At 31.1% G+C, this 26,670-nt stretch overlaps 1 protein-coding gene across 1 annotated transcript in view; it reads right to left on the bottom strand.

Moving 5' to 3' along the window:
- LOC145296856 (uncharacterized) overlaps nucleotides 1-26,670 on the bottom strand; it is a 153,042-nt gene that overhangs the window by 77,268 nt on the left and 49,104 nt on the right. Inside the window, exons 3-7 of the mRNA XM_080142989.1 lie at nucleotides 23,534-23,597; nucleotides 18,245-18,297; nucleotides 10,015-10,107; nucleotides 6,879-6,968; nucleotides 1,087-1,293 (exon numbers count right to left, since the gene is read on the bottom strand). Of these exons, the coding sequence (XP_079999115.1) occupies nucleotides 1,087-1,293; nucleotides 6,879-6,968; nucleotides 10,015-10,107; nucleotides 18,245-18,297; nucleotides 23,534-23,597 (507 nt within the window). The remainder of the gene's footprint in view (nucleotides 1-1,086; nucleotides 1,294-6,878; nucleotides 6,969-10,014; nucleotides 10,108-18,244; nucleotides 18,298-23,533; nucleotides 23,598-26,670) is intronic.

Raw genomic sequence — 26,670 nt, forward strand, 5'->3', positions numbered from 1 at the left:
ATATATAAAATAAAAAGGTAATTCACGTGTAATCACCTTTTTATTTACCATATTCCCTCTGCTTCACTTTTTTGTTATCAAGTAAGATCTTTGACTTATTTGTTGTTTCATCAAATACTTTTGCATGCAAAATCCGATCCCGCATTTTGCTAATTCCTACCCTCTGATGAGAAGGAAAGTATTTCTTCGAAACTCCGCGGATTAAGGACTATCCACTTATCTAGTGTTTCTTTTTCAGATTAAATATGTTTTTAACTCATTTCAAAGTGTTTTTTAACATGTTTTATTAACTGTTTGCTCATATATATATATATATATATATATATACGCGTGTTTCACATACATTAAATGGCACTATAATTTTTATTTTGAATACTACGTGACATGACCTGATAAATTTTGTTCGTGAATCTCCAGTAAAATTTTCATTATGGATTTAACTTTTGTATAAGCAATCTTGCTTGAAGAGATCTCTCATTACATGTAACTGGCTGACCAAAACATACTCATGAATGTGTAGTGACATATAAATGCTTATGTAAAACAAATATAAAGTATATAATAGTTTACGTATTGATATAAAATTTTATAAGAAGATAAAATATTTTACGTATTGATTTTCAGTATTTACTTCAACAGTGCTCAATACATGATTAAATCTAGGCAGACAGTTATGAATATATTTGACAATTAAGGTACACAGAATTTTCTGTTTTATCTTTGTGAGGACTCGTCAGATTCCATAAATTAGCCTGATGAGTCCTCACAAGGATGAAACACGGAAATGCTGTGTAGCTAAATTGCCATATATATTTTTATAATGCACTATTACATATATGTGTGTGCGTGTATGTGAAAGAAAGAGAGAGGTGGGGGAGGCTCTTTGATATCTTATAAGTTATTAACAAAATAATGAATATGAAAGAAAGAAAAATCTGTCAATTCTATTTTTTAAAGTCCAGTTATACATTTTGCGATATGTTTTTCTTATCTTATGATGAAAGATGATCTATGAGAAATAAGGGTGTGGTTGTTAGTATTGTTATTGACATTATTGTTATGATGATGATGATGATGATGATGTACCTGGGTGGGCATGAGGATGTCACTACTTGCCGCACTGTCGCAGCTGTTGGGATCACTTGCTACTGTAGCCTCTATCAACTCAGGATTTACGACCCTGTTTGCATTGGGTCCTGTATTGTACATGTCAACTGCCACTGTGTGAAACACCGCAGTCTCAGAGTCTGACATGGGATCCGTCTCCGATCCAGAGTCACTTGCCCGAGCAGACTGCAAAAATATTAATAGAGAAATAAAAATTAATTAAAAAGCAAGAATACAACACAGTTAGTGTAATGTAAGTTTTGAAATGTTTTTTTGTCTTCATAAGAGACATTTTAAATGAAAATTTAAAGGAAACAAAAAACAGTTTATATCATTTGGATTCTTCGGACTACTGCTTTCATCTTGAGTGTTATTTTCACATTTCAGCCAACTAGCTGTCAGATTCAAAAGCAGACCTATGTGGGTGTCTGTTTAACATACTGATTTTTATCACAGTTATAAGTGGTGGATCTAGCTTTCGACGTTCCACAAACAATATCTACTTGTATGAAATTTTAATCTGCCAGCTAAAATGGTTTACCAGGATATTGTGCTTGAAACCACACACAAAACATTTAGAATGTGTGTAAGGCCCAAGTATGATCAACTATTCTGATATTCTCAGAATACTGTTTGCGAGTCCTGTCAAATGTTAGTGTTACAGGCATCCTATATCCTAAAGACAAAGGCTTTGTCAGTCAACAACTCCTTTTCCAAATGAGTCTATCAGTCTCAACGCTGCCACTATTATAAAGAAGTTGAACATTTTAAGTATCAACCTTTATATTTATATGCAAACCTTTATAATCTCATGACATTCTAAATGATTCAACCTACATAAAAAAAAAATACATGCTTACAATTAGAGGATTTCTGAGAAAAGAATGTTTTATGATTTTAATTTGTTTATTTTTTTGTTTATAAAGTTTCCTCTTCTCCTTTTTAATGAAAGTATTTTTTTTCATAGCTTATTTATCATTATTTTGGTTCCCCACCACCTCACTGGGTTGGTGTCAAGAAGGATATCTAGCCTATAAAAAAAATCTTGCCTTTACTAAGGAAATGACTCTCAAAGAAAATATGTTGCATTTCATGTTTAAATAATGACCAGAGATAGATTAGTTTGGAAGTCAATATCTAAAAGTCATCTAACATATGCCAGCACTTGACGACGATGATGACGATTTTTGATTTAACGTCTATTTTACAGGATGGCACGTGTTGGATGACTTTTAGTAACTGACTTCCAAACTTTATGTATCTCTGGTCAAGTATTTATTTTTTCTTTCCCTCAAATCCATCCTTATTTTCTTCCATGTTTTCCTTTGCTTTTCTATACTAACTGACCCTGCTACCTCAATTGTTTTAACATGAAAACTCTTGTCCATTCTTTCAACATGATCAAACCAACAAATAGTTCTGTACACATCTACCTATACTGGCCAGATTTAATCTTTCTCTGAGGTCGTCAGATCTAAGCTTGTCCTAAAGACTTATATTACACACCCATTGTATCATTCTCCTATTATTTTTTTCCATGCAACGCATATCCCCAACCCTTACTTTTCAGATTTACTTCTTTACATCATCTTACTTTTGTACATGCCTGATGGATTCTTTGAGAGGTAACTGACGTACATCTTTTAAGCAATATTCAAATTGGTAAAATCCATGTTCTCCGACACATTGTTTGACATATCTCCCACAATTCATCTCTGATCATGTTGTTCTTTTTACATGTATACTCTTTGATGCTCAGAATTCAGTGATTAGTCGGTATTAAATAATTATCTGGGCATCTTGGAACTTCCTGTATTTCAGGTCCACTGGAGTATGTCTGTGCCCCAGTGTCAGCTATAGAGTTGATTCAGTGAGTGCAGTTAGTGTGACTGAATACTACATAATCTTCCGGAAGTAAGTTGATCTCTATTGCCATGACTAGTGGTGGACCCAAAGGAATTTTCTTCTATTCTAAATGGGATAGCTTCCTTCCGAGTTTCTTTTGTCCATAGAGACAGACTATCCTGCCAAGATCCTCCATGTGCTCTTTAATGGTGAGAATGCAGGATTACACTTTCACCATGTTTGTTGTTGACATATGTTCACCCCCCCCTCCCCACACATGTTCTATGATCCCCAAATTTAAGCAAACTGTTTTAGCCACTCTTACGATCTACCAAGGTGTGAATTCTTTCCACTGTCATTAATTTTTAAACTAACTTCTGCTCTATGGTTATGAGGGCTGCGACTTTTGTCAATATAAAAAGTCAGGAATCTTTCTGTTGAACTCGGAAATCTGTATGGAATTTGGAATGGAACCTTTTATTCAATGAACTCGGAAATCTGTATGGAATTTGGATTGGAACCCTTCATTCAATCAATGGAGGTATTTGCAATTTGAACCCATGACGCAATGAATAAAGTATTTGGTACAATTCGATTGTAAGTTACACTATTAAGGAGGTTGAAAGTTCAGTACTCAATGCAAGTGATACACAGAATAAAATTTACTTAGGACTTCTACTCAGTCATGGTTGACGGAATGAGAGCATGGTACCTGCATTCAAAATGGTGTATAGATTCCAGAGTTCAACAAGATAGATCTGAAGAAGGTTGAAGGTTATATCAACCAAAACATTGTGTGAGTAACATTCAAGATAAGAACAGTAATCCGAAGAATCCAAATCCAAATCATCAATCCTTATCTTAAAAATTCAGGACTAACTTTACTTTATTAATTTCTATCATTCAAATCTGTTTTAAAAAAAATTTAGTAAATAGAGTTAATTTTAATCATAAAAAATTGTAATGTTAATAAAAAGCAAGAAAATAAATGTGAAATATTAAATTCACAAGCAGTCCAAAGTTGCAGGTGTATCTCACTCAGGCGAGATGATCTTACAATGTTAGGTTTGCATGTTTCTTTTCTAATTTTTTTTTTTTTTTTGGGGGGGGGGGGTGTATGTGGGCAGAGCTCTTGTCATACATACAGCACCTGGTATCTCCAAATGATCACCCATTTAGTACTAACTAGGATGCTTACTGCGAATAATCTAATTAATGTGAAGTCGTATCTTAACTATATTATCTAATATGTAAAATGATTTACAAATAAGTTTATTAGCAATTTAACCTAAACTGATTTCTTATCTATTTTTGCAAATCAAATTAAAACTGATAGCGATAGGTGAAAAAACATTTTAAAATAATAAATTTCTAGCAAATCGTCTCTCCTGAAATCTTCTTTCAAATGTTAACAGTGTTGAGTCAGAGTTAACAGCAAAATTAACAGTTGAATGCATGCAGACTTCAGATTTACCAGACATAAAATAGCATTAAAAGCTGATGAGGTCTTTGTTGGACATTAGGAAAATTTCACACCTAATATGCTTAAAGAAGTCATATCTCTCTTTAGAAAGACAATTGTCAAAACTTAATACAGATGGAAAGACAATTTTTTAATTCTTTTATTGTCGTTTCAACCTAAACAAGGCACAGAGCCACTTAGTCGTGAAAGGCTACTATTTGGGACTAGATTTGCAGGGATATTATTTATGAAGTTGGGTAGTGAGATGTCTGTTCACATTACACTTGAATTGCTGCATCTCAGTACAGTCAGGGAAACAGGGGCCCCGGGATGGAATTCCAAAGTGCAGCAGTCCGAGGAAAAAAGCTATTCAAGTAGAAGGCTTTTACAGCATCTAGAAATCTCTACAGTGTAGAAGTGGGATTTTGCTGCTTGTTGGGTTTGTCGTCGAGAGGATACTAATGCTCAGAGTTCAGGTACTTTCCATTGAAATACTTGTAAAACAGGCACTAGGATGCCATGTTTCGGTGATAGGACACAGGTTAGAGTTTAGTTGATAGTTCAGGACCTATTAGGTTGACGACTTTTTTTTAACACTGTCTAGGAGCAAGAAACTAGTGGCAGATGCACCAGCCCAGATGTGGCAACAATACTCCATGCATGGACGAATCATAGCCTTGTAGAGATATAGGATACTCTCAGGTGTGAGTAGTCTTTTAGCATGGTAGAGGGAGCCCACCTTCTTTTTTTTTCTTATATTTTTATATGTTAAATATTTTTATACTCAAAGTTAAAAAAAACAAAAAACTTTTAACTGAAGAGGAAGCCTTTTTTTTTTTTTTTTTATATATATATATATATATTTCATACATTAAAATTAAAATATGTGGGATTAAATTTGGTTGGATATTCTTGAGATTTCACAAGCTATTTAACCCATATGACCAGTTCTAGTGTCATGGGATTTATAGTTTTATGACCATTAGAACTAGAGTTATGACCAATCAAGAATATCTAAAAATTAATAAGGTAGGTCGACATGTACTAAATTTCATAGATAACAGTTTTAGAATTATTTTTATGTATATGTAAATATTTAATAGTTTTTAATTGTATGCATTTTTATTTAAAAAAAACGCTTTGTTGAATTTTGAATAAAAAGTGAAAAAATTGAACAGATCGTAAATAATCTAAACAAAATACTGTGTAGTGGTAGTAGTAATACTAGCACGCAAAGCAACAGTGACATTTTAGTATCACTGTGTTTGCTTCTCCTCTTTTCCCTCTTTCTTTTTGAATAAATATTAATATTCTGAAAACTAAAAAACTTTATTGCGAAGGATACAAATGACGTAATCATCTTAAAGAGTAGAATTTAAATTCTTTTATAAAAAAAATTTTTTTTTCATGTTTAAAAGAATTGTCACACTTTGAAAATACTTCTTTCAACAAACTCTGAAACACATGACAGTGTGGCGTTTTTATATTAGAACAAGTTGAGCATGCAAAGTCCCCCTCCATGAGTAAAAGATTTACTTTCACCATGACTAATGTTTGTGCAAAATTTCCAAAAAAATCCAAGGCGTGGTTATTTAGAAAAGTGTGAACAAATAAACGATTTGGGGACAATTTTGCCCCAATAATGTTCCTAGGAGAACAACCAGAGTTATTCTAGAAAATTAATTCTGCCAAAAATTTACTTTCACCATGACTAATGTTTGTGCAAAAAAAAAAAAAAAAAGATCCAATGTATAGTTATTGAGAAACATGTAAACAAATGAACGATTTGGGGGCAATTTTAGCCCTATAATGCCCCCTAGGGGAATAACCAGAGTTATCCTGGAAAATCAATTCTGCCAAAAATTTACTTTCACCATGACTAATGTTTGTGCAAAATTAAAAAAAAAAATCCAAGGCATGGTTATTGAGAAAAGTGGGAATAAACTAACAGAAGTGAATTACTAGGTCCAATACCTCCTTTGTCAGGGGGACCAAAAAGGGAGATACGTTTTTTACACCATACTGGATTAACAAATAGTGAATTAATTTTCTTTTTTTATTAGAATTCTATTCACTTATTTTCTGCAATTTTTTTTTTATGTAGACAAATAATTTTCCCTGATTAGTAAGCATATTCATAAGTTTTCCTGTTATTTTTTTAACATATTTTTTGCCATATTTCACTTGAGTCTGAATATAAACACTAAATATTAGTTTTTATTTTAGTGAAATAGAGACATAAGATTGGCAGTGACAAATTATTGGATGATCAATGATAAAAATAAATCTAATGAAAAAAATATAAATAAAATTTTTTTTACTATTTCTGTAATAGATTTCCAAATATAATATTTAAATAAGAATTAAACAAAAGTATGCATCTTTTTCTAAATGGAAGAGATTAAAAATAAAAACATTCCTTTAGAACACCTACTGACCAAACATATTCAAAAGAAATACTTACATCTTCAACTAAATAGATACAACTGACATCAGCAAATACCAGCATGTCATTATTCCGCAGTTCATAACGTACTTCTGGGGTCAGGTAATGCTGAAATAAAAAAAATTCATTTTTGTAAACATGCATAATGTTGCATATTTAGTGGTGATGCATAAATGCCGTCTACAAATGGTAGACGTGCAATGGGGAAAATATTAGCTAAGAGAAGGAGATCACTCAAAAAATTGATTAACCTCTTTGAAAAAAAAAAAAAAAAAAAAAAAAAAGGCTTTTTAAAAACGTAAGACTATATGCTGAAAGCAGACAATGTGAGATTTCAGAATTTTTTTTTTTCACTCCAGATATTAGGTCAACCATTTTTTTTTTATGTATGTAGATAAACAGCTTATCATACTCATTCGTGTGTAGTCCAAAACATAATTGCCATCTTGATTATACATATATAATAAATTCGTAGTCCTGTCTGTCTGATTGTTCACAATGACGTCATAGCATATATATGTATAATATATTAATTTCAAGGTTAGGAGTGTTTTATGAAGCATAAAAATGATGCTGTTTTTTTTTTATGCTGTTTTTTTTTTGTTTAATAAACAGTCCTTCGCACTTAACCACAAAATGTAGCAAAATAACAATGAAAGACATTGGAAAAACCGGAAATTTGTTTTTTGGCTGCAATCATTCCTTGTAAAAATTTTCAAAAGTGCATGTGAATTTTTTTTAGCCGTTTGTGAAAGAAGAATTTTGTACTTTTTATTTTCTTTGTGACCAGCTTCATAAACCTCTCAGAACCTTGAAATTACTATTCTAGAAATATATGTGCAATAATATATATCTTAACATTGTGTATACATGTCATAGCAAATGAATTCATAACGAAATTTAAAGAAGAGAGGGAGAGATTCCCAGCCAACATCGGGTACATATGTAGTAGTCAATGTTTATATATCAATGTACACAATCAAAATGCCTAGATATGTTTGTACGTATGTCGTCTGAGCATATACTATCTTGAATAAAAACAAATAATTATATTTTGGACCAATCAGATAACTTTTTGACTTTATTTGAAATGGGCTTTCTGGGAGCTACTCAAATTCTTTAAAAACCAGATTTTTCTTCACCAATGGAACCCAGTTAACCCAAGTCTACACTAGGCGCCCCACTATGCACACTTATCTCTGCAACAACTCTCCACTCACGCGCACAAACATTAACAAACACACACAACTTATGACATTATCGTCTGTCAATCTATATAATTTTATTCCTTGAAATATTTCCAATCCATCTCAGTGAAATATTTTACTAATACAATAACAAAAGAACACCAAATTTTAAAAACCACTTTCAATGAATAAAAAAGTAAGAGAAGTTTTGAATACGATTTTCCTCAGACTTCTTCAATGTCTCAGCTAATGAATCCTCCTTGTTTTTTGTAAGAACTCTAAAAATATTCATGAACATTCTGTTTTTCCTATTGATGTAAACTCTCTTTTAAACATATGTAAAATATCTCTTGTGAATAAATGCCTTCTTAACTCATTATTTTGTTTTGTTTACCGTATGACAATGTCTCTTATATTCTCACAATTGTTTATAAACTCTGCAAACCTTTTTCACTAAACATTTTTCTGAATCTACCTCATCCCAAAAATACTTCTCTCGTTACAAAACATCATAAAGTAAAACCCCAAAACTGGTGTAAAAACAGCCATGAAAACTAATGATAGACATCCCTCAACATACAGCTAGTGTGTGTGTGTGTATATATATATATATATATATATATATATATATATATATATATATATATATATATATATATATGAGCAAAACAAAGGGGAAATTTAGTATTTGAACCAGTTGGCAAGCAAGTTGTACACACTACTTGCTGTGAGAGGTTTTTATTTGATCGGATTCAAAGTTATGATTGCAATTCCATCATTTGGCAGTGAAACCAAGTGTCATTTTAAACCTTCAAATATTAAAAAATTGTTACTTATAAAAACTCAGAGTTATAATCTTATTTGAAAGAAAAATCCATTTTTTACAGCAGTAATTGAAACGATATGATTGATGACACTGCGGTCAATGTTGAAAATATGTACCAAATTCAGTTAGAGATAATGAGCGGATGATCACAACCTGTGCAGCAAATGCACATTCTATTTTTTTTTTTATAAAAATTACTTTAATAAATATTTTTAGTAATATTTTCATGTTTTAGGCATGTAAGTCAACAAAAATGTTAACATAATTAATAGAATTCTAGAATGACTTAGAAATGGTAGATCATTTTATGCTGAATTCATTTAAACTGATCCATGACTCTAATATTTTTTTCTTTCTACTTAATTTTTCAGGATGTTCACACTCACTTAAAACGTGAAATTATTTTTTTTCTGATGATTAAACAAAAAGTATTAATCTACCGCACTCTTTTCACTTTTAGATTTGCTAAAAACCATAAAAATTTGTTTTATACAACATAAGAATGTCCAAAGTTTATGTGGGTTCAAACGATTTTTGTGTATAATAAAAGTTGAAAATATTAAAAATGTTTGATGCAAGAAATTAACAAGAAAAAAAAAAACAGAACAAAAAAAACTTTGTTATTAGCAATTAAAACATTAAATAAAAGTTACATTCTAAAAAAATACAATTTCTTGGTTCATTACTTCAAAATGAATAAAATGACTAAGTGCATATGTAGGGGGAGGAGGAAGGAGACAGGCTTTTTGATGAAACAAAAGTCTTCTACCTGCACTACCTTCTTTGTGAATCATTTGAAATAGGAAAAAAAAAAAAAATGAAAATTTCAAAAGAAAGAGGAAAGGAAATAATAGAAGGTTAAATGGAAAGAGAATAAGAAAAAGAAAGGAAAAACAGGAAAAGAGAAAGTAGTTTAAAAAAAAAAAACAAAAAAAAAAAAACAAACAAAAACAGGAAACTCACATTCCTAATGTTTATATTTACACCATTTCAGATTTAAACTTTGAATAGTGTATTAGTTTCGCAGAGCAATGCTAATAAGGTTTAAGGTTAAAATCATAAAGACACAAGGGGATTATTTTTTACATTTTTACTTTTATACAGTTTCTTTCAAATATTGAAATTAACAAGTTCGACATACCGTTCCTCTGCGTGTTCTGTTACGACTGCCCATATCATAGATAAAATGTGAACGGCCTCGGACTTCAATGCAGGCATGTTTTTTGGATAATGACTGAAGTAAAATAAAAAAAAAAACATAATCAATATAAATATATACTCAAACATAATAATAATCAATATCTTCGTACGGAGCATTACTCTTTAATTACAACTTTGAGATTGTAGTCTAATGGCTTAAAATTTCACCAGTAACTCTTCTTTATATAGTAATACACACGGACGAAAAAACGCTTTGGATAATCACAGATTTCAAGGTAGTTCTACTAAAATAGCCATATTTTTTAAACCAAAGCACTTCAAGTCTTCAAATTACTACTGTTTTGTTCGGAAATGAATATACTTTCAAATGAATTAATAAATATGAATGTACATTATATATTTTAAGAGTTTTAAGCAAATAAAGTGATAAAAATGTGAACGTCATAAAATGGCGTTTTCGGTAAGGTTTTGTAATGACCCCCCCTGTTTTCTAAAGGTCCGTACCGTGATTGTATGAAGAATTTCGTCATGAAATTTGGGAACCAATTAGAAGAGGTGTTAATCTTAATACTGTCAAGTGTCCGAAATATTTTTGACCATTTCTTTTTTTGTCGTGTTAAAAATAAGATTTTAATATGACGAGTATTGAACATTTTGAAAAAAAAATTCTTCGGACACCCAGTAGTAAGTAAATCAATCTTTTTACTATCTTTATCAATTAAAAGTATTGTTTTATGTTGAGTAGGACCGCGGTAATTGATAATTTAAAAGGACCTACCCGAAAAAAAAAATTGTTTCTTTTTAATCGAATTTGGTCAAATGAAGTTTAAGCAGCAGCAGCAGCTCCAGCCTGTAGAATCAGCGATAGCACAGTTGTAAACAAACACGCGTTCTTTAATTTTTATTCAAGAACGAATTAAGAAAAACATGAAAATATGAATATAAATGTTCTTATGTTTAATTAGAGCTATTTTGTTATCAGAATAACATTAGTTTAGAACTATTCGGTTTTCAGAATATATAATAACAACAATCCTAACCAATTCGGCATTATAAATCTGTTGCAATTTCTCACAAATCTCGTCAAATTTAAAAACATGGTTAAAAAAACAAAAACTTTTGTAGATATATAGCTTGCATGCACTTTTATTCTTTAAATTAGTTTTGAACAGCGAATTAAAACAATGTTTTACTGCGAACAGCCACAAATGTTTTTTTTTTCAAAATCAAAATAAGTATCAAAATCTCGTTTATACATAGATTCGAAAAAGTTGTCAAAAAACAAATATATAACAAATAAATGTTATCAAAGGCAAGATAAGTTACTTTTCTACCAAACTGGATATATTTTTTGTGTTTTTATTCAATGTAACATGTTTATTCAGCTCGAAAAAAATACAGTGTTTACCGTGGAAAATTAAAAATGGCGCCCGGCCCGACTCTCTTTGACACGGTAAGTTTGAGAAAAGGAGTTAAAAATAAAAAAAAAACTATACAAAATACTGTTAAAAACTCACCGAATATATGTCAGCCTATGTCACGGTAACATATATTGAGCGAGTTTCTAGCAGTATTTTGTCTACTTTTTTATTTTTAACTCTTTTCCCCAAACTTACCGTTTCAAGAGAGTCGCGCGCCATTTTAAATTTTCCAAAACATCGGTAAACACTGTTTTCAAGCTGAATAAACATGTTACATTAAATAAAAACACTAAAAAAATTATCCAGTTAGGTAGAAAAGTAACTTGTTTTTGATAACATTTATTTGTTATATATTTGTTTTTTTGACAACTTTTTCGAATCTATGTGTATAGTAATACAAACCCTCAAAATCTATATCAATATTCTTGAAATTTTAAAAGCAGTTAGAAAACACATCAAACTACAATTAGGAAGCTTTTTATTTCGTTATTTTTTTTTTCTACTTATTAAGCGAAAGATATTTTTACAACCTGCTCCAGCGTAGTATAAACGGCCTATGGAATTAACACCTTCAACCTCGAAAATAGAAATCAACAAATTTTTGAACGCTCTTTTTGAAAAAAAGCTCTCTTAACTTCACCTCTAATACAAATTATGTGTGGCAAGTTTCCTCCTAAAACACTCTTTAACCCTAACAATAACACTAAGTTCGAGTGGCAAGCCCCTCCCCCAACAAAATACCTCTGTAAGCCACATACAAGCATCTAAAACAAACAAACAAAAAATAGATCCTTCCTTAAAGAAAAATACACATAAAAATAAATTGGTTAACTGTCCTAAAATGCTAGAACGGCCAGGAAATGATGAATTATTTTACATTAAATTTTTGTGAAACTAACCGCTCCCCCCTCTAATATTGTTTTTGTTAGCTTTGTCTCTGTCAAGTTTTCAGTATGTTCACACATAATTTTCCTTAGCCCTACAATTAATTCAAAGTCCGAATGGCAACCCTCCCCATATTCTCATTGCATAGAAACCCTCTTAAAACTACACATAATCATCTTAAAAAAAAAAAAAAAAAAAGCATGCATATTTTCCCATAGAAAAAAAAACAGTTAACTGCCCTAAAATGCTAGAATGACCTGTAATAGGAAATTATTTTACATTCAATTCTAAAATAATTTGTTTATCTTTCATTAAAGTTTTTCATGGCATTTTATACATAATTTCCTAAAAAGGTAGAATCACATTTTGGAGGGGTGGTCAGAAGGAGTTGAGTAGGGTTAAACAGAAGGTGTTAATCTACAATAATACCAAAGAAATATTGCAATATATTCATTTTTAAATGGTCTTATGTTTAGATTTAAGTTTTTTGTACATAAAGCACATTACAATTCAACTTTGAGTTCTCCAACTTCTTTTCTGTTTATGGATACATGGCATTTTTAAGGAATTGCTGCATATTTATGCACATTTACTGCAGATTATTTGGAAACCATAAACTTTGGGAGATTTTCAGTTGCATATTCTGATTCCTTGTACAAAAATACACTTATATGGTAAATTTCATTTCTTAGTCTTGTGTTTTAACAAAGATATGACATTTTTACTGAAAAAGTAGTGTAAAAAATGTGACGAAACGCATATGGTCTTAAAGAGGGAAAAATATCCAAACGTGTGAGGCACAAAAATAGCCATAACTTCCTTAATTTTAATCAGATTTAAAAAATTTAAAAAGATTTTTTCTTAGCTCATCAAGCTCTTTCTATGCATACCAATATTGAAATATTTCAAGCTATTTCAATTTTTTCATGTGTATTGCTACTTTATAGAATACAATTTTATTATAAAAACGAAACTTCAATATTTGGCAATAAGCTGCTGGAAGCCTTTCCTCACTAAAAGAAATAAACATTTTCTCTTCAGTTCAGTATTCAGTAAATATCATCACCATGATACCATAAAAGGTTTAGCAGTTTGCACAATGCATATACCCCTAAGGTCAAATAAGCACTCCTTACAACAAAGTTAGATGCAAGGTCAGTTTTGAACGTGAGAAAAATCAAGCACCCCTCCCACGCACATACACACACTGAAGGACACTTTGGATAGGAACAAAAATTTAAATTGCCTCAGTCTAGAAGGATTTCTCTCTTATCGTGGCCGGACAAAAAAGACTAAGCGTAACATCAGAAGAGATACTAGACTTTGTTCCTAACCGAAAGTACTGTTTTCTTCATCAAAACTTAAATGTTGCAAGATGACAGCATAACGACGTTGCCGCAGATTATGATTAGCTAAAATTTAATTAATCTAATAAAACATGATATATAGATAAAGAATAGAGATAGGCAACATTAATGCATACTTTTAGTCATATAATAGTACGCTGACATATGCTACTTATAATATTTAATATAACAGATGATTTAAAAAAAAAAAAGTGGTTGTGAAATCAAATTCAGAAGCTAAGAGAACAAAGTAAATATAACGTTCAGAGTTTGGATCAAAATGGACATATTTTGGGTCAGCTAATCCTATTAAGACATTTGCGTCTTATAGAATCCGGTGATCAGGGATTTTTTTTTTTAATAAGTCATCTATATATATATAAAAGCGAAAATGTATGTATGTATGTATGTGTGTTCGCTTTTTCTGTATGTCAACAAAAGGCTTTTTTTAGAGAAGCGGTTGCTCGCTTCACAACTTTTTAAAACTTTTTATATCACATATAAATCGTAATATCTCGGAGTTAACAACGAAGCTCGCCTGTCTATTTAATTTGCTCGATTTTGGGAAGATAAATATTCAATATTTGTCGCTCGCCGCATGTGGGTTAGTCTTTTTCCTATAACATCTTGGGGGGGGGGGAGAGCGTTCAGCAGTAAATGAATACTATCCCGCAGTCAAACTTGACCTCATTAACTCATTAAAACGGGCACCTGCTAAATCAAAGTAATTAAATAAATTCAAACGTGTTTCCGTTAGCATCTCGCGGTGGGGCAATGGTTAACGTTACACGTTTTTTTTTTTTAACACTTTAATTTACAACTTTGCCTGAACGGTTCGGGTTCGATCCTCATACTTACTTTTTTTTTTTTTTTTAAACACCCCACACACATCCAAACACCCAGGCAACGCCGGGTACCCCTCGCTAGTAATTTATAAAGGCCAAAATCAACTAAAGAGATTGATAGATTGTCAGTTGAATGATGAAGAACATTATGAGAGGATTGAAAATAATGAATGGAATGTAGAAAATTTGATTATTTATAAGAACGATTTATGGCAACTATTTGTTGACAGTGGATCTGAAAACAACCATGAAGTCTGTAGCGCGCAATAGTAAAAGGTGCTTCTTCGTTATTAGAGCAAAATTTGGAAGTCGAAAAAAATGAATTTTAATTAAAAATTCATGTCTACTTGCTTTTAATATCAATTAAAACTAAAAACAATGATATCTACTTAATTGTCATGTTGCAATTAGTTAAATATTATTTAATTTAATGGCTTCCATTATGTCTTAGGAGACAATGGATAATCCTTGCAAAAGTGTTTGTGCATGTAATTGTGAACCAAAAGTTGCACAATCGCAAACCTCACCTCTTTTTAGTCAGCACTGCCTGATTCCAATGGCAAGAAATCCAGAACGACCAGAAACAATGCTGAGATAAGCAGAGTGCACATACGGCACTTGGTATTCTCAAAGGGTCACCCATTTAGTACTGATCAAGCTCAATGCCGCTTAATTTCGCTGATCTAAGAACTGGTGTATCATCGTGATTATGCCGTAAATAGTTAATTATTACTGCATTATTAAATAAAACAAGAATTTACAAGCTTTATTGAAAAACACTTTGCCATATTTGTTTAGTACACGTGACATGAAAGCAACTCATTGACCTAAGATTTTTTTTTAATTTTCAGAAAATAATAACCTCCCTCGTTACGATACGCACTGTTCTGTTTATTTGTTTAGCAAAACTTTCAATTTTCATTAACTTTCTTAAAAAAAAAAAAAAATAATTTTATACTTTCAAATTTCACTAATTTTCTTAAAAAATGAATTTTTATTAATAATTTTGTACTTTCAATTTTCACTAATTTTCTTCCAAAAAAATTTACATTAATAATTAATTTTGTACCTTATCGTTTTCCATAATTCCTGGATATTTTCATTACTGTGACATGACAATTAAGTAGATACTATTGGTTTTACTTGAAATTTAATATTTCAATTTTATCTAACAACGAAGAAGCACCCAGTAATGTGCTCTATACAAGTGTTGACTTACTGAGCTTGTAATTTTTACATTAAGTGTGCTGGATTTCGTTCAGTTCCTCGTTTATAGTAAATATTTAAGAAAATATTTAACAAAGGTATCTTTTTCTTTTTTTTTAAAACTAATTTTGTATAAATATCTAAACTATTTTTGAAATAAATATTAAGAATTTGTTATATATTTAAAAAAAATATATTACCATTTAACATCTCGTGAAATCTTATGCAATAAATGTAGTGTCATTTCTGTCTGACAATGCAATTAAAAACAAAGCTCTATGACAAGATCAAATAACTTTTTTGAGAAAAACTTTATAAAGGATCCTATTAATGTGTATTAAAATGATATTGTGAGGTTTATGATCTTGTCAGACACACATAAAAAACAAAGATGGCGCTTTACTATATTTTTTGTATAACAAAACATTTAACAAAATCAAGCACAACTTTTCTAGGTTGAAATTTTACAATCCCAAACAAATAAAATGGATGCCATGCCTGAAAATCGAAACCAGAACCTTGAGATCTTCAGTCAGAGATTCTACTAACTGACCTATTAGACCTTACTGACCTTAAAACATCACATTAACAAAATAATCATAGCTCTGGTGTAACATCATAGATTTATGATAAATTTCAAAACATGAAATCAAATATAATCAAAAAAAAAAGTAAATGAGTAAAAATTCACGGTACTTGTACAGTTTAATCAAGACATTAAAAAATGAAAATATTGAAAAAAAAGTACATATTCGTTTCGGACAGACATTCTCTGAAACAAAGTTTCACTTAATTTGATCAAGTACTGTTTTTTTTTTTTTTTTTTTTTTTTTTATAGCTGGAAAACACGTTTTTATGGCAGTGCACTCAAGGTAGCCATGTTTGAATTTTCAGAACACGCCAAGATAACTTGGTCTAAAGCGCCGACCCCCACCCCCATGTTAAATCCTGACTTTTCTTACTAAAAATCGAAACATGGCTACCTTTTGATCAGTATTATAACAAATTGTTTTTTCGCTGTCAAAAAAAACTACTTGATGCAATTAAGTGGAATTTTTCAAAGAGCTTCATTCTATAACAAATACGTAGAACTTTTTTCATTCTTTTTAATGTCTTGATTAAACTGTGCAAGTACCAAATTTTCAATTGTGTTGAAAATTGTTTTAATTATTCAAAAATAATTTATTTTGCTTTAACTATATATTATGCAAGAGACATTCAAAAAGTAATGTTTCTAATTTGTTTTTTCCACTTGAGGGAACTGCAAATTGATTTGTAAGGATGATTGAACTTATGCATTCATGACTCAAAAGTTTTATCTCTATTGCAGATATTGATGGTATGAGATTCTAAGAAAACAACCCTTCTTATGGACGTGCATCAAAAGCAGAGATGCATCATTGAATTCTCCATGCAAAAGAAAATTGAACCAATCAACATTTACCAGCACCTGTTAAAAGTTTACAAAGCCAATGCAATTGATGTTAGCACAGTTAGGAGATGGGTTTGTCGATTTCCGACTGGTGACAGAGATGCGAGTGACAAAACAAGCTTTGGACTTTTACTACCAAAGCATCCAAAGTTGGCAAAACTGCATTGAGAATGCTGGCGATTATGTAGAAAGAGAAATTCTGAAGCATAAAAGGTTGCTTGTTTTAATTGTACCACCCAGGTTTTCATAGGTCTTTAACGTTTTAATTATTGAGTTAAAAAATAGGCCTTACTTTTGGAATGACTGTCTTATGTAGTTTTTTTTTTTTTTTTCAGTTATATAATCTTCCCAACCTAGCAAACATGTGAACTAGGAGTATATATTTGTTAGTTGTTATGGTTTCATAATAATCTAATGCATCTTAATTTTCACAATGATCCCCTTCCTACAAAGCTAAATACAGCCCACATCACAACCACTTATGCTTAGCAACTGTATTCTAAAATTCATAATGATTAGTTAAAGAAGGAATCTTGTACATATAAATATATAAATTAATTTGCAATTCTTTTGAGATGAGTTATTTTATATTATTTTTTTTTATTTGATTATTTGTAGACTATTATCCTAATCTTTTATTTGTTTCACAACGTTTCGGCCAATTATTTCAGAGCCAGAGGAATAATTGTCCGAAACGTCATGAAACAACAACCAGAAGATGAGGATAATAGTCCGCAAATAAAAAAAAATATATACATATACTAAACTTTATGTAAATAGAGAGAAAACATTTCTATACAGATTTTGCTTTTGTGTTCTACATTATAATGACCATTTCAATTCCCTGGCAATGGTAAGCATTTCTTTCAGTAAACTATAAGCCAACCATAAAATATTTTTTGTCAAAAAATTGTTATAAGGAAGAATAGAAACTTTGGACCTGAAATGTGCATAAAATAAATATGATAGTAATTTGATGTCAGTTTGATAATTTCTGTAGACTTTGGCTCCAAAAGCAATGAATTTGTTGCCAGACTGCTCAACAACACAAATAGAATTTCCATTAAGTTCTTACCCTAACAGGAATGGAAACTTGGCATAAATCCTGTCTTCCAACTGTATTATCACCTAAAAAAAAATATATATATATATTATATAAAGATAAAAGAGTTTTCAAAATAAAAGTTTTTTTATAATGAATCAAGTTCAAAAAGTTACACAATTTTATAATACTTTATCAAAAATTAAAAGAGAAGAAAATTATTTTGTGAAAAATTTTTTCTCTAAAAAAAAAAAAAAAAAAAAAAAAAAATCTTTCAACTGATAGTTGGGTTTTTCGAAAACAACTTTGTCAAAGCAAGAAATATTGAGAAGAATAATCGAACATAATGTGCCACTCTATTTATCGGTGTGCAATTGAAAAAAAATACATTTGATAGGATTCTATAAGGAGTGAACCATTTACACAGTCTATGGGGGTATCCATTATAACAATCATGCACTCTTTCACCAGAAGAGCATTGTTAGAAGTAGAATTTAAACACGCAACATAATAAATTAATATATTTATGTTTTAAACTCTTTTTCACTCCCAAACAAGGCATATTATCAACTAGGACATAAGGGACTATTATTTGGGATTATATCTGCCAGGAAATTATGGGGAGTTAAACAGCGAGATGTCTGTTCACATTACATTTACATTTCTCTAGTCAGGGAAGCAGAAAACAAGAGGAAATTCCAGAATCTAGCAGTTTGAGAGTAAAAGGCTTTCCGGCATATAAAGATTTCAACAGTGAAGGCGTAGGATTTTACTGCTTGTCAGGTTAGTCAAGAGTATGTATGAAGACGGAGTACAAGTGCTATGAGTTCATGTTGCAGTGTTAACACCCCTTATGACAATACTAGATGAAATCCGGAAAGGACTATAACTATATTGTATTAGTGATTTATTATATTATGTGGAACGTGGGAGCAAGAACAAAAGTATATATAGTTATTCCCTAATTTTTTTTTTTTTTTTTTTTTCCCATTTTCACCCCAAACAAGGCACAGTGTTATTCTGATGTAGGGGGGCTACTATCGGGGACATATGTTGCAAGGATACTATGTAGGGAGTTGAGCAGCAAGATGTCTATTCACATTACACTTAAATTCTGCATGTCAGTAAAGTTGGGAAAGCAGGAACCCAGAAAGGAGTTCCAAAGTCTAGCAGTTCTAGAAAAGAAACTATTAGAGTAGAAGGCTTTCTTACATCTAGAGATCTCTACTGTGTAGGGGTGGGATTTTGCTGCTTGTTGGGTTTGTTGGGAATATTTACGTCGCAGGGGTACAAAGTCTTGTAATTCGTCAGAGCATCCACCATTAAAATAATTGTAGAACAAGCAGAGGGATGCAACATTTCATCAATAGGACACAGGCCAAAACTTAGATGACAGTTCAGGACCTATCAAGTTTGCGACTCTCTTTTGAACTCTGTTTAGAAGCGAGAGACTAGTAGCAGATGTACCAACCCAAATGTGACAACAATACTCCATACATGGGTGAATGGTGGCCTTGTAGAGGTACAGGATACTTTTAGACGTAAGTAACTTTCTAGCATGGTAGAGAGAGCCCATCTTCCTCACAACAGCCCTGGCAATGCTTTCAATGTATCTGTTCCAACTCATGTTCCCTGTGAACGTTAAGCTGAGGAATTTGAAAGCAGTACTTTCAGGTAATGTTTAACCATAGCTATTAGTGGTTGAGGTTTCTTATAATTATTGAAGGAAACAAGCTTAGTCTTAGCAGTATCGAATGTGACCATCCATTTTTGTCTCCATTCCACTACAGATTGGCAGTCTTCCTCTAGTGTTTCTGTCATTTCCTTAAATTTGTGTTCATTTGTTTTCCCCTCGTGCCCGTTTTAGAGCGTGGTGTCATCAGCAAATATACCGATCTCAGAGACAATTTTATCAGGGATGTCATTTATGAATATTAGGAATAATAAAGGTCCAAGGATAGACTCCTGGGATACGCCCACATTTATATCATATTGTTTAAATGTGTTACGTTATGTTGTAGTTCTTTAGTTTTTAACCGTGTCATCTATTAATCTGTTAAATAGAGTTTCAAGTTCTTGATGAATGTATATAAGACAATTAGTTGTTTCACAAAAAAAAACTTGACATAACGTTATAAAAAAGGAATGACAATTTATTTTATTTTCAATTCTTTCTCAATGTGCTATGGAGAGAGACAGAGAGAGAGAGAGAAAGAGAGAGATGGGGCGTGGTGGAGTGTTGTGGGTGACACAAAATGACAACTGGTCGTCTCGGTGCCTGTTTTCTTTCTGACTCCTCTTCCTTGGCTGGCATTTGTTTTTATTTACAAAAACTTTAGAAAGGAATTTCGTTTTTCTATGCCGCATTCCAATGACCCTTATTAAATGTGTCCAAGGCCAAATTTCAATATGACTGTTTTCAAAACTTGTCAGTTGAAGAATGTTGATTTCAAAGCTTCTGCACTCTTCTTTCAATTGTTGACTTTTGATGGCATTTGTTGGTTTGAAGATTTCCACAATATTTGCGTGTGTGCATCCAGCTTCATATGCGTGTACGCACAACCAGCAATAATTCCGGCGTTGCCCAGAATACTACTCAACAGATGTACGACTGACAAGGACAAGCTGGATTCTTCTCTTATTTAAGAAGGATTTAATTATGTTAAGTATTCATCCAGTGATACTGTACGATCTGATTTTCCTGAGAAGAGCATCGTGCCAAACCCTGTCAAACGCTTTAAATATATCTAGGGCTATCCTCCCCTGCCTTGTCCAGTGATTACAGTTAAGATGTAGAACGGGCTTTCCTAAATCCATATTGTTGATCAGTCAGAAGTTTAACAACTGCAAGGTGATGGACTAAAACTTGGTTAATTATGGACATATATTTTGGCGAAAAACGGGAGGAGGCTAATGAGGCGATAACTTAATGGATCAATTCTTTATCCAGAATTCTGGTAAAATGGTACCACAGAAGCAGTTTCCCAGCAGTCAGGAAAGCAAGATTCATTAAGGCATTTGTTGTAAAGTTTGGAGAGGGCTGGAGCAACCTCAGCAGAGCATTTTTTTAATAGCACAGCCGGAATGAGATCAGGTCCACATGCTTTTGAGGTGTCTAAGTTTTTTATATCACACACCTTTGTGTTTGAGTATATTTATTCTATTAACTGTAAGTAGACAATACAACAATATTCCAATTTACTTGCCTCACCACAAAGGCAAACTTAGACAAAAATTCTTTTAAATGTGTTTGTGGAGGAGAAGGAGGGAGCCTAGCACCCGCACCATCACACACAAAAAAAGTGGCATCCTGAATTAGAAACATAAATTAAATTTGTTTCAGTCTAGTAGGATTTCTCCCCAACTGAGGACAGAACAAATTCTATATTTTGATCTTAGTCAAAAGTTTGGATAGGAAATCTTCACAATGACTGTAAATAAATCAAAAAAAAATTCTGTTAACAAAAAGATGATATCTGACAATATTTCTGAGATGAGATTTTGTTGTTTATAGCTTTCAAACAGTTACGCTCATCTTGATTTCAGTCATTTTAGTAATTACTTAGCCTACCACTAACCCTAAGTCTGAGTGGTAAGCCCCCCAAATTTCCGCAACCCTACAATTAACTAAGTTCACGTGACAGCCCCTTTCCAACAAAAATTTATAAAACCATATATAATCATCTAAAATATAGTCTCCCTCTTAAAAATTCTTATTTAGGAAAAGAAAGTAGTTAACTACTCTAAAATTCTATAATGGCCTGGAAATTGAGGTTCATTTCATGTGAAATTCATATACAAAACTGATCTCCCAACTCTGAATTCTAAAATAATTGTTTTCTTTTATGAAGATTTTCAAAGTGTTCCCACATAATCGTCTAAAAAATAGAATCTCATTTTTTTCTGCAAAGAGTGTTAATCTGCTATAACTTTTCTTTTTCATAGTGAAAGTACCAACCAATATTTTTGTCTATTATGTCTTTGTGTAAAAAGAATGTTTAAAGTATTTTTTCAGAAAAATAAATAACAGCAAAAAAACAAAAATGCCTGTTAACAAGAGAAAGGCTAAGTATGTGGGAGAGAAGGGAGGAAATCATTCTTTAATGAAACAAAAGTCTTCTACTCCCCTTCAATAGTAAGGCATTTGAAGTATGGCATGAGACAAAGTAAAATAAAACAGATAGGAAGAGAAAGAGAGAGAAAGAAAGATAAAGAAACAGAGAGAAGGGAAGAAAGAAATAAAATCAGTCAAATGATAAAGAAAAAAAAATGGCATGGCAGAAATCAATCTAAAAAAAAAAAAAATTTTCTGCATTAAAAAGCTGAGGTATCACATGCCTAATTTAAACATGATAAGAGCCAAATGAGCGTTAAAATTTTCAAAGGACCCTTATCATAAGTTAATCTGAAGCTGGACTTAATCAGAGTCAAATCACTGCAAATCTTGAGATTCCACTTTCCAATGTTAACTAAATGATTGTCCAATTCATCAGTGAAAGAAAATAATCAATATTATCTTGCTAAGGTTCATCAAGACTTGCTGCTAGTAGTTTTCATTATGAATGATAAGAAGTCTATATACTTCTTTCACACCTGTGGAGAGTCAGGAAAATGAGATTTTTAAAAAGGACTCAAATTATTTCCAGTTAATTTCTCACATATATGTTCAACATATTTTATATGCTCACAAGTGTTGGACAGGACCCCCACCCCCATAAGAAATTATAGTCGGTTTTTGCACAATTCATTACTAGGAACTGTTGCTTATTAAAAAAACAAGCTGGAAACTGGTCATTTTTCCAGACAACTTTTTTTACCCAACTTCAAGGTAGCAGAATGAAATCAGCAATTTTTACAGGAGTTGATTTTTTTTTTTTTTTTTTTTTTTAAACCAAAAGGCATTCATGGCACAATCATTCAGATAAAAAAAAAAAAAACTTTTAAATTCTGTGAATCCATCTCTGCACAACATCCTTTTATTTAAGGTTTTTGTAAATAAACTTTTTTTTTTAACAATAAATATTTCGGACATTAATTTGTAAACTTGTGACAAAAAATTGTGTATAGGCAATAAAAATAGTTTTAGTTGTTTTTTTTTTTTTGTTTTTTTAATATAATTAATCGAGAAATTATTTTGAGTTAAAATCTATTTACTTTTATACATTGTTTTTGTTTTTCTTAAGTACAGTTATTAAAAATTGGATTTTATTAATAAAGTTATGTCTAAATATAAATTTCAGCATAAAATTATTTTTAAATATTTCTTTAAATTTATTGATTTCATTTAGATTTTTGGAGATAAAATAAAAAGTACCAACTGACCTTTGTGTATAGGATAAAGTTTCTTTTTTAGAGATGGTTGATTGAGAACTTTGATGTGGGCAATCTGAAAAAGATTAAAAAAAAAAAAAAAAAAAAAAGTTTATAATAATAGACTAGCAGTGCTAACCAGTGTTTCCAGGATAAAAACTAGCATTTTTTTTTTATTAAAACTATCTATTTATCTCTCTCTATCCCCTGCCCCCAATCATTCCCCCTTTCTTTCTCCTCCACACACACATACAAACTCTCCTTTCTTTTCCTTTAATACATAAAATGGCTGAAAAATCATGTCCCTCCCCATCCGTTCTTACAAAATCTGTGCCAGTTTAGGGTCAAAAACTGAATATATTTTTCTAAATTTTAAATATTATTCATCCAAGGCAATAATTATGAAGAAAATATTAACTTTGTGGTCGTTTATATTGTATTTTTTTAACTTTTAACAGAACATACACATAATCTATTATTATATACATAACAGCACAAAAAGAAAATCCTAACTTTTTAACAAAAATGAAAAGAACACAGGACTCAAGAGTACAAACTTCTCAAAATAAATTGTATACAAAAAAGATACTGATATATTCTTATGTTTTACCATTCTGTTAAATGAAAATAAATATTCCAAAAGACCACTAAAAATAAAAATATATCAAAATAAAAAAAAATTCAGTGAAAATAATAAATATTGCATTTGCAAGACTGTTTTGTTCTATAAAATAATGCACTACATAATTTTTTTAATTTTATGTATTATCTTTTTTAAATATCTACCATCTTATGTATTTGAAGTTCTGTCAATTGGTGGATAGTGGTTAAAGTTCAATCATGAAACTTTCAGACTGTCAACTATAAATACCATTTATTAACAATTTGGTGAAATGCAAAAGAAATAGTTCCAGAAACTATTAATATATATCCATTTTTATGTATCTCTATTCTGTAGAAACACCTAAACATGGAGCACAAAATTGTCCCAGTTCAGAAAGATCTTTCTGCCTCTTTATTAAAAAGGCAGGATAGACACTACACTTTGATCCCAACATGAAAACAGAGATGTCATTATTTCCCAATGGGGATAGAGTGGCTCAGGTGACAAACATCAAAAGAAAAGTAGTTTTTAAAAACTTTAATTCACCCTATAAAAGGTATTTCCTACTGAGACATAAGGGGTTGCTGTGAATTTGGGATCATACCTATATGAGTATCCTAAGTGGGGAGTTTAGTAGTGAGATATTTGTTTACATTACATTTAAATTTCTGAAGGGAGATTTTCAAAGGCAGGCAGTTCGAGGAAAGAAACTATTAGAGTAGAAAGCTTTCCAGCATCTGGGAATCTGTAAGAGGTGGGATTTTGCTGACTGTTAGGTGGGTTGGGGTATATACATCGAGGAAACACTAATATAACACATTACTAATAGGACAAATATTAATAAAAATCAATTTCAATCAAGTAATATAAATAATAAAAAAGACCGGGTGTCTTTAAATTTAATAAATATTTTCATTTTTTTAAACTTTGAGTTTCTTATTTTTTTTTACCAAATTATTTTTTTTAAATAAGATTTTGAACATTAATCATTGCAATATTATTTGGTTGTTATTAACTAAAAAAAAAATTATGAAACTACTATTCAAATTGAGAAAAGATAGATTTTCTTGCCTAGACAAAAAAAAACATAGAAAAATTTACAGATTACCCGTAAACCTAGAAATGTCACATTAAGAAAAAAAATTTTTTTTTTAAATAATGATGTGTAAATAAATAAATGTTTATATATTTACGTACACACTCTTTGTTTTTACAATTTTACTTTTTTTATTTGTGTTAGTCTGTCTATAATTATCAATTTGGCCTTTTTTGGCCTTTTTTCTGAAATATTCGGCTTCAAATATTTAGTAAAGTATCCCAACCCAATTAGGGTTAGCTATTGAGCACGTTTACCTTTTTAAAACACACATAATGTACAGATTGCAAAATAAAAAATAAAAAAATAAAAAATTGGAACCTGAACAATACTGCACCTACCATTTAATTTTTTTATTTTTCATTTATTCGTAAATTATCCAAGCGCTTACAGGCTTATATTTGGAATTATAACATTCTGCTACAGTGAACACCCACTTTTTGGCCACTCCTGTTGTTAATGCTGCCACTAGCATTGCCATTCTTTCTTTACAATTTTTCACACATTTCAACAGGGTTTATCATAGATTACACACTTAGCTTTCACATTAACAAAATACCTTGGAAAAAATTATATACACTTTACCACTAGAAAAGGGAAGCATTAACATCTGATGTTGCAAAATAAGTATGCGTTCCATTTATTAGAACGTTATCATTACAAATTGCTCCCCGACTAGTACAGTCATTAAAAATAATACCTAAAATTTCTTTTTTTATATGAAAATTAATTTCTTTTTTTATATGAAAATTAATTTGATGATAGGAAAAATTTATAGGCTGGGGGAATCATTGCTCAGGTCTACAACAGTGTTTTTTGGTTGTTTTAATGTTGACAAGCTAGGTTAAAAGCATAGAATAATCACAGCACATAATCAAATACTCATGTTAAGAATAAGTTTATAGTTACTACTGTTGTTACTTCAGCACGGTACATTCATTCTGTTCCTGGGGCGCCAGTTTCTGCTATTTTACTGGGCCAGCAGTGTAGCTGCAACGTTCGTTTTTATTTTTACGGGTGAGGTGAGGGGTGGGGCATACTACTACTGGGCAACTCTGGTTGCACAGGTCCTGCTAGTTTTTAATAAATCGGTGTGGACACAAAAAAAAAAAAGCCAAAGTGTTTATCGAAGAAAATGAGATTTCAAAGTTTGCCAAACCAAACAAAATCGCATTTTTTAAATAATTTCATATTTAATCAGCTTGTAGATAAGGCAATGACTTCTGTATAGTGAGCAAGCTGTTTTGCTAAATATGTCATATAAAAAAAAATAACAGAGCATCTCAGCAATTCACTACTTTGCGCAGCACTACATGAAAAGCATCTCCAATGGTTTAGTAATGTCAAGCTCAATAGTGGGTGAATAAAAACAGCTTACATCATGGAAGTTAATGGCTTGAATGGCATTGGCCACTGACGCACCATCTGAGCTGCAAGTATCATGAGAGG

Source organism: Euprymna scolopes, chromosome 17 (assembly GCF_053919585.1).
Source record: "Euprymna scolopes isolate OS-2025 chromosome 17, ASM5391958v1, whole genome shotgun sequence".
Lineage (NCBI taxonomy): Eukaryota > Metazoa > Mollusca > Cephalopoda > Sepiida > Sepiolidae > Euprymna > Euprymna scolopes.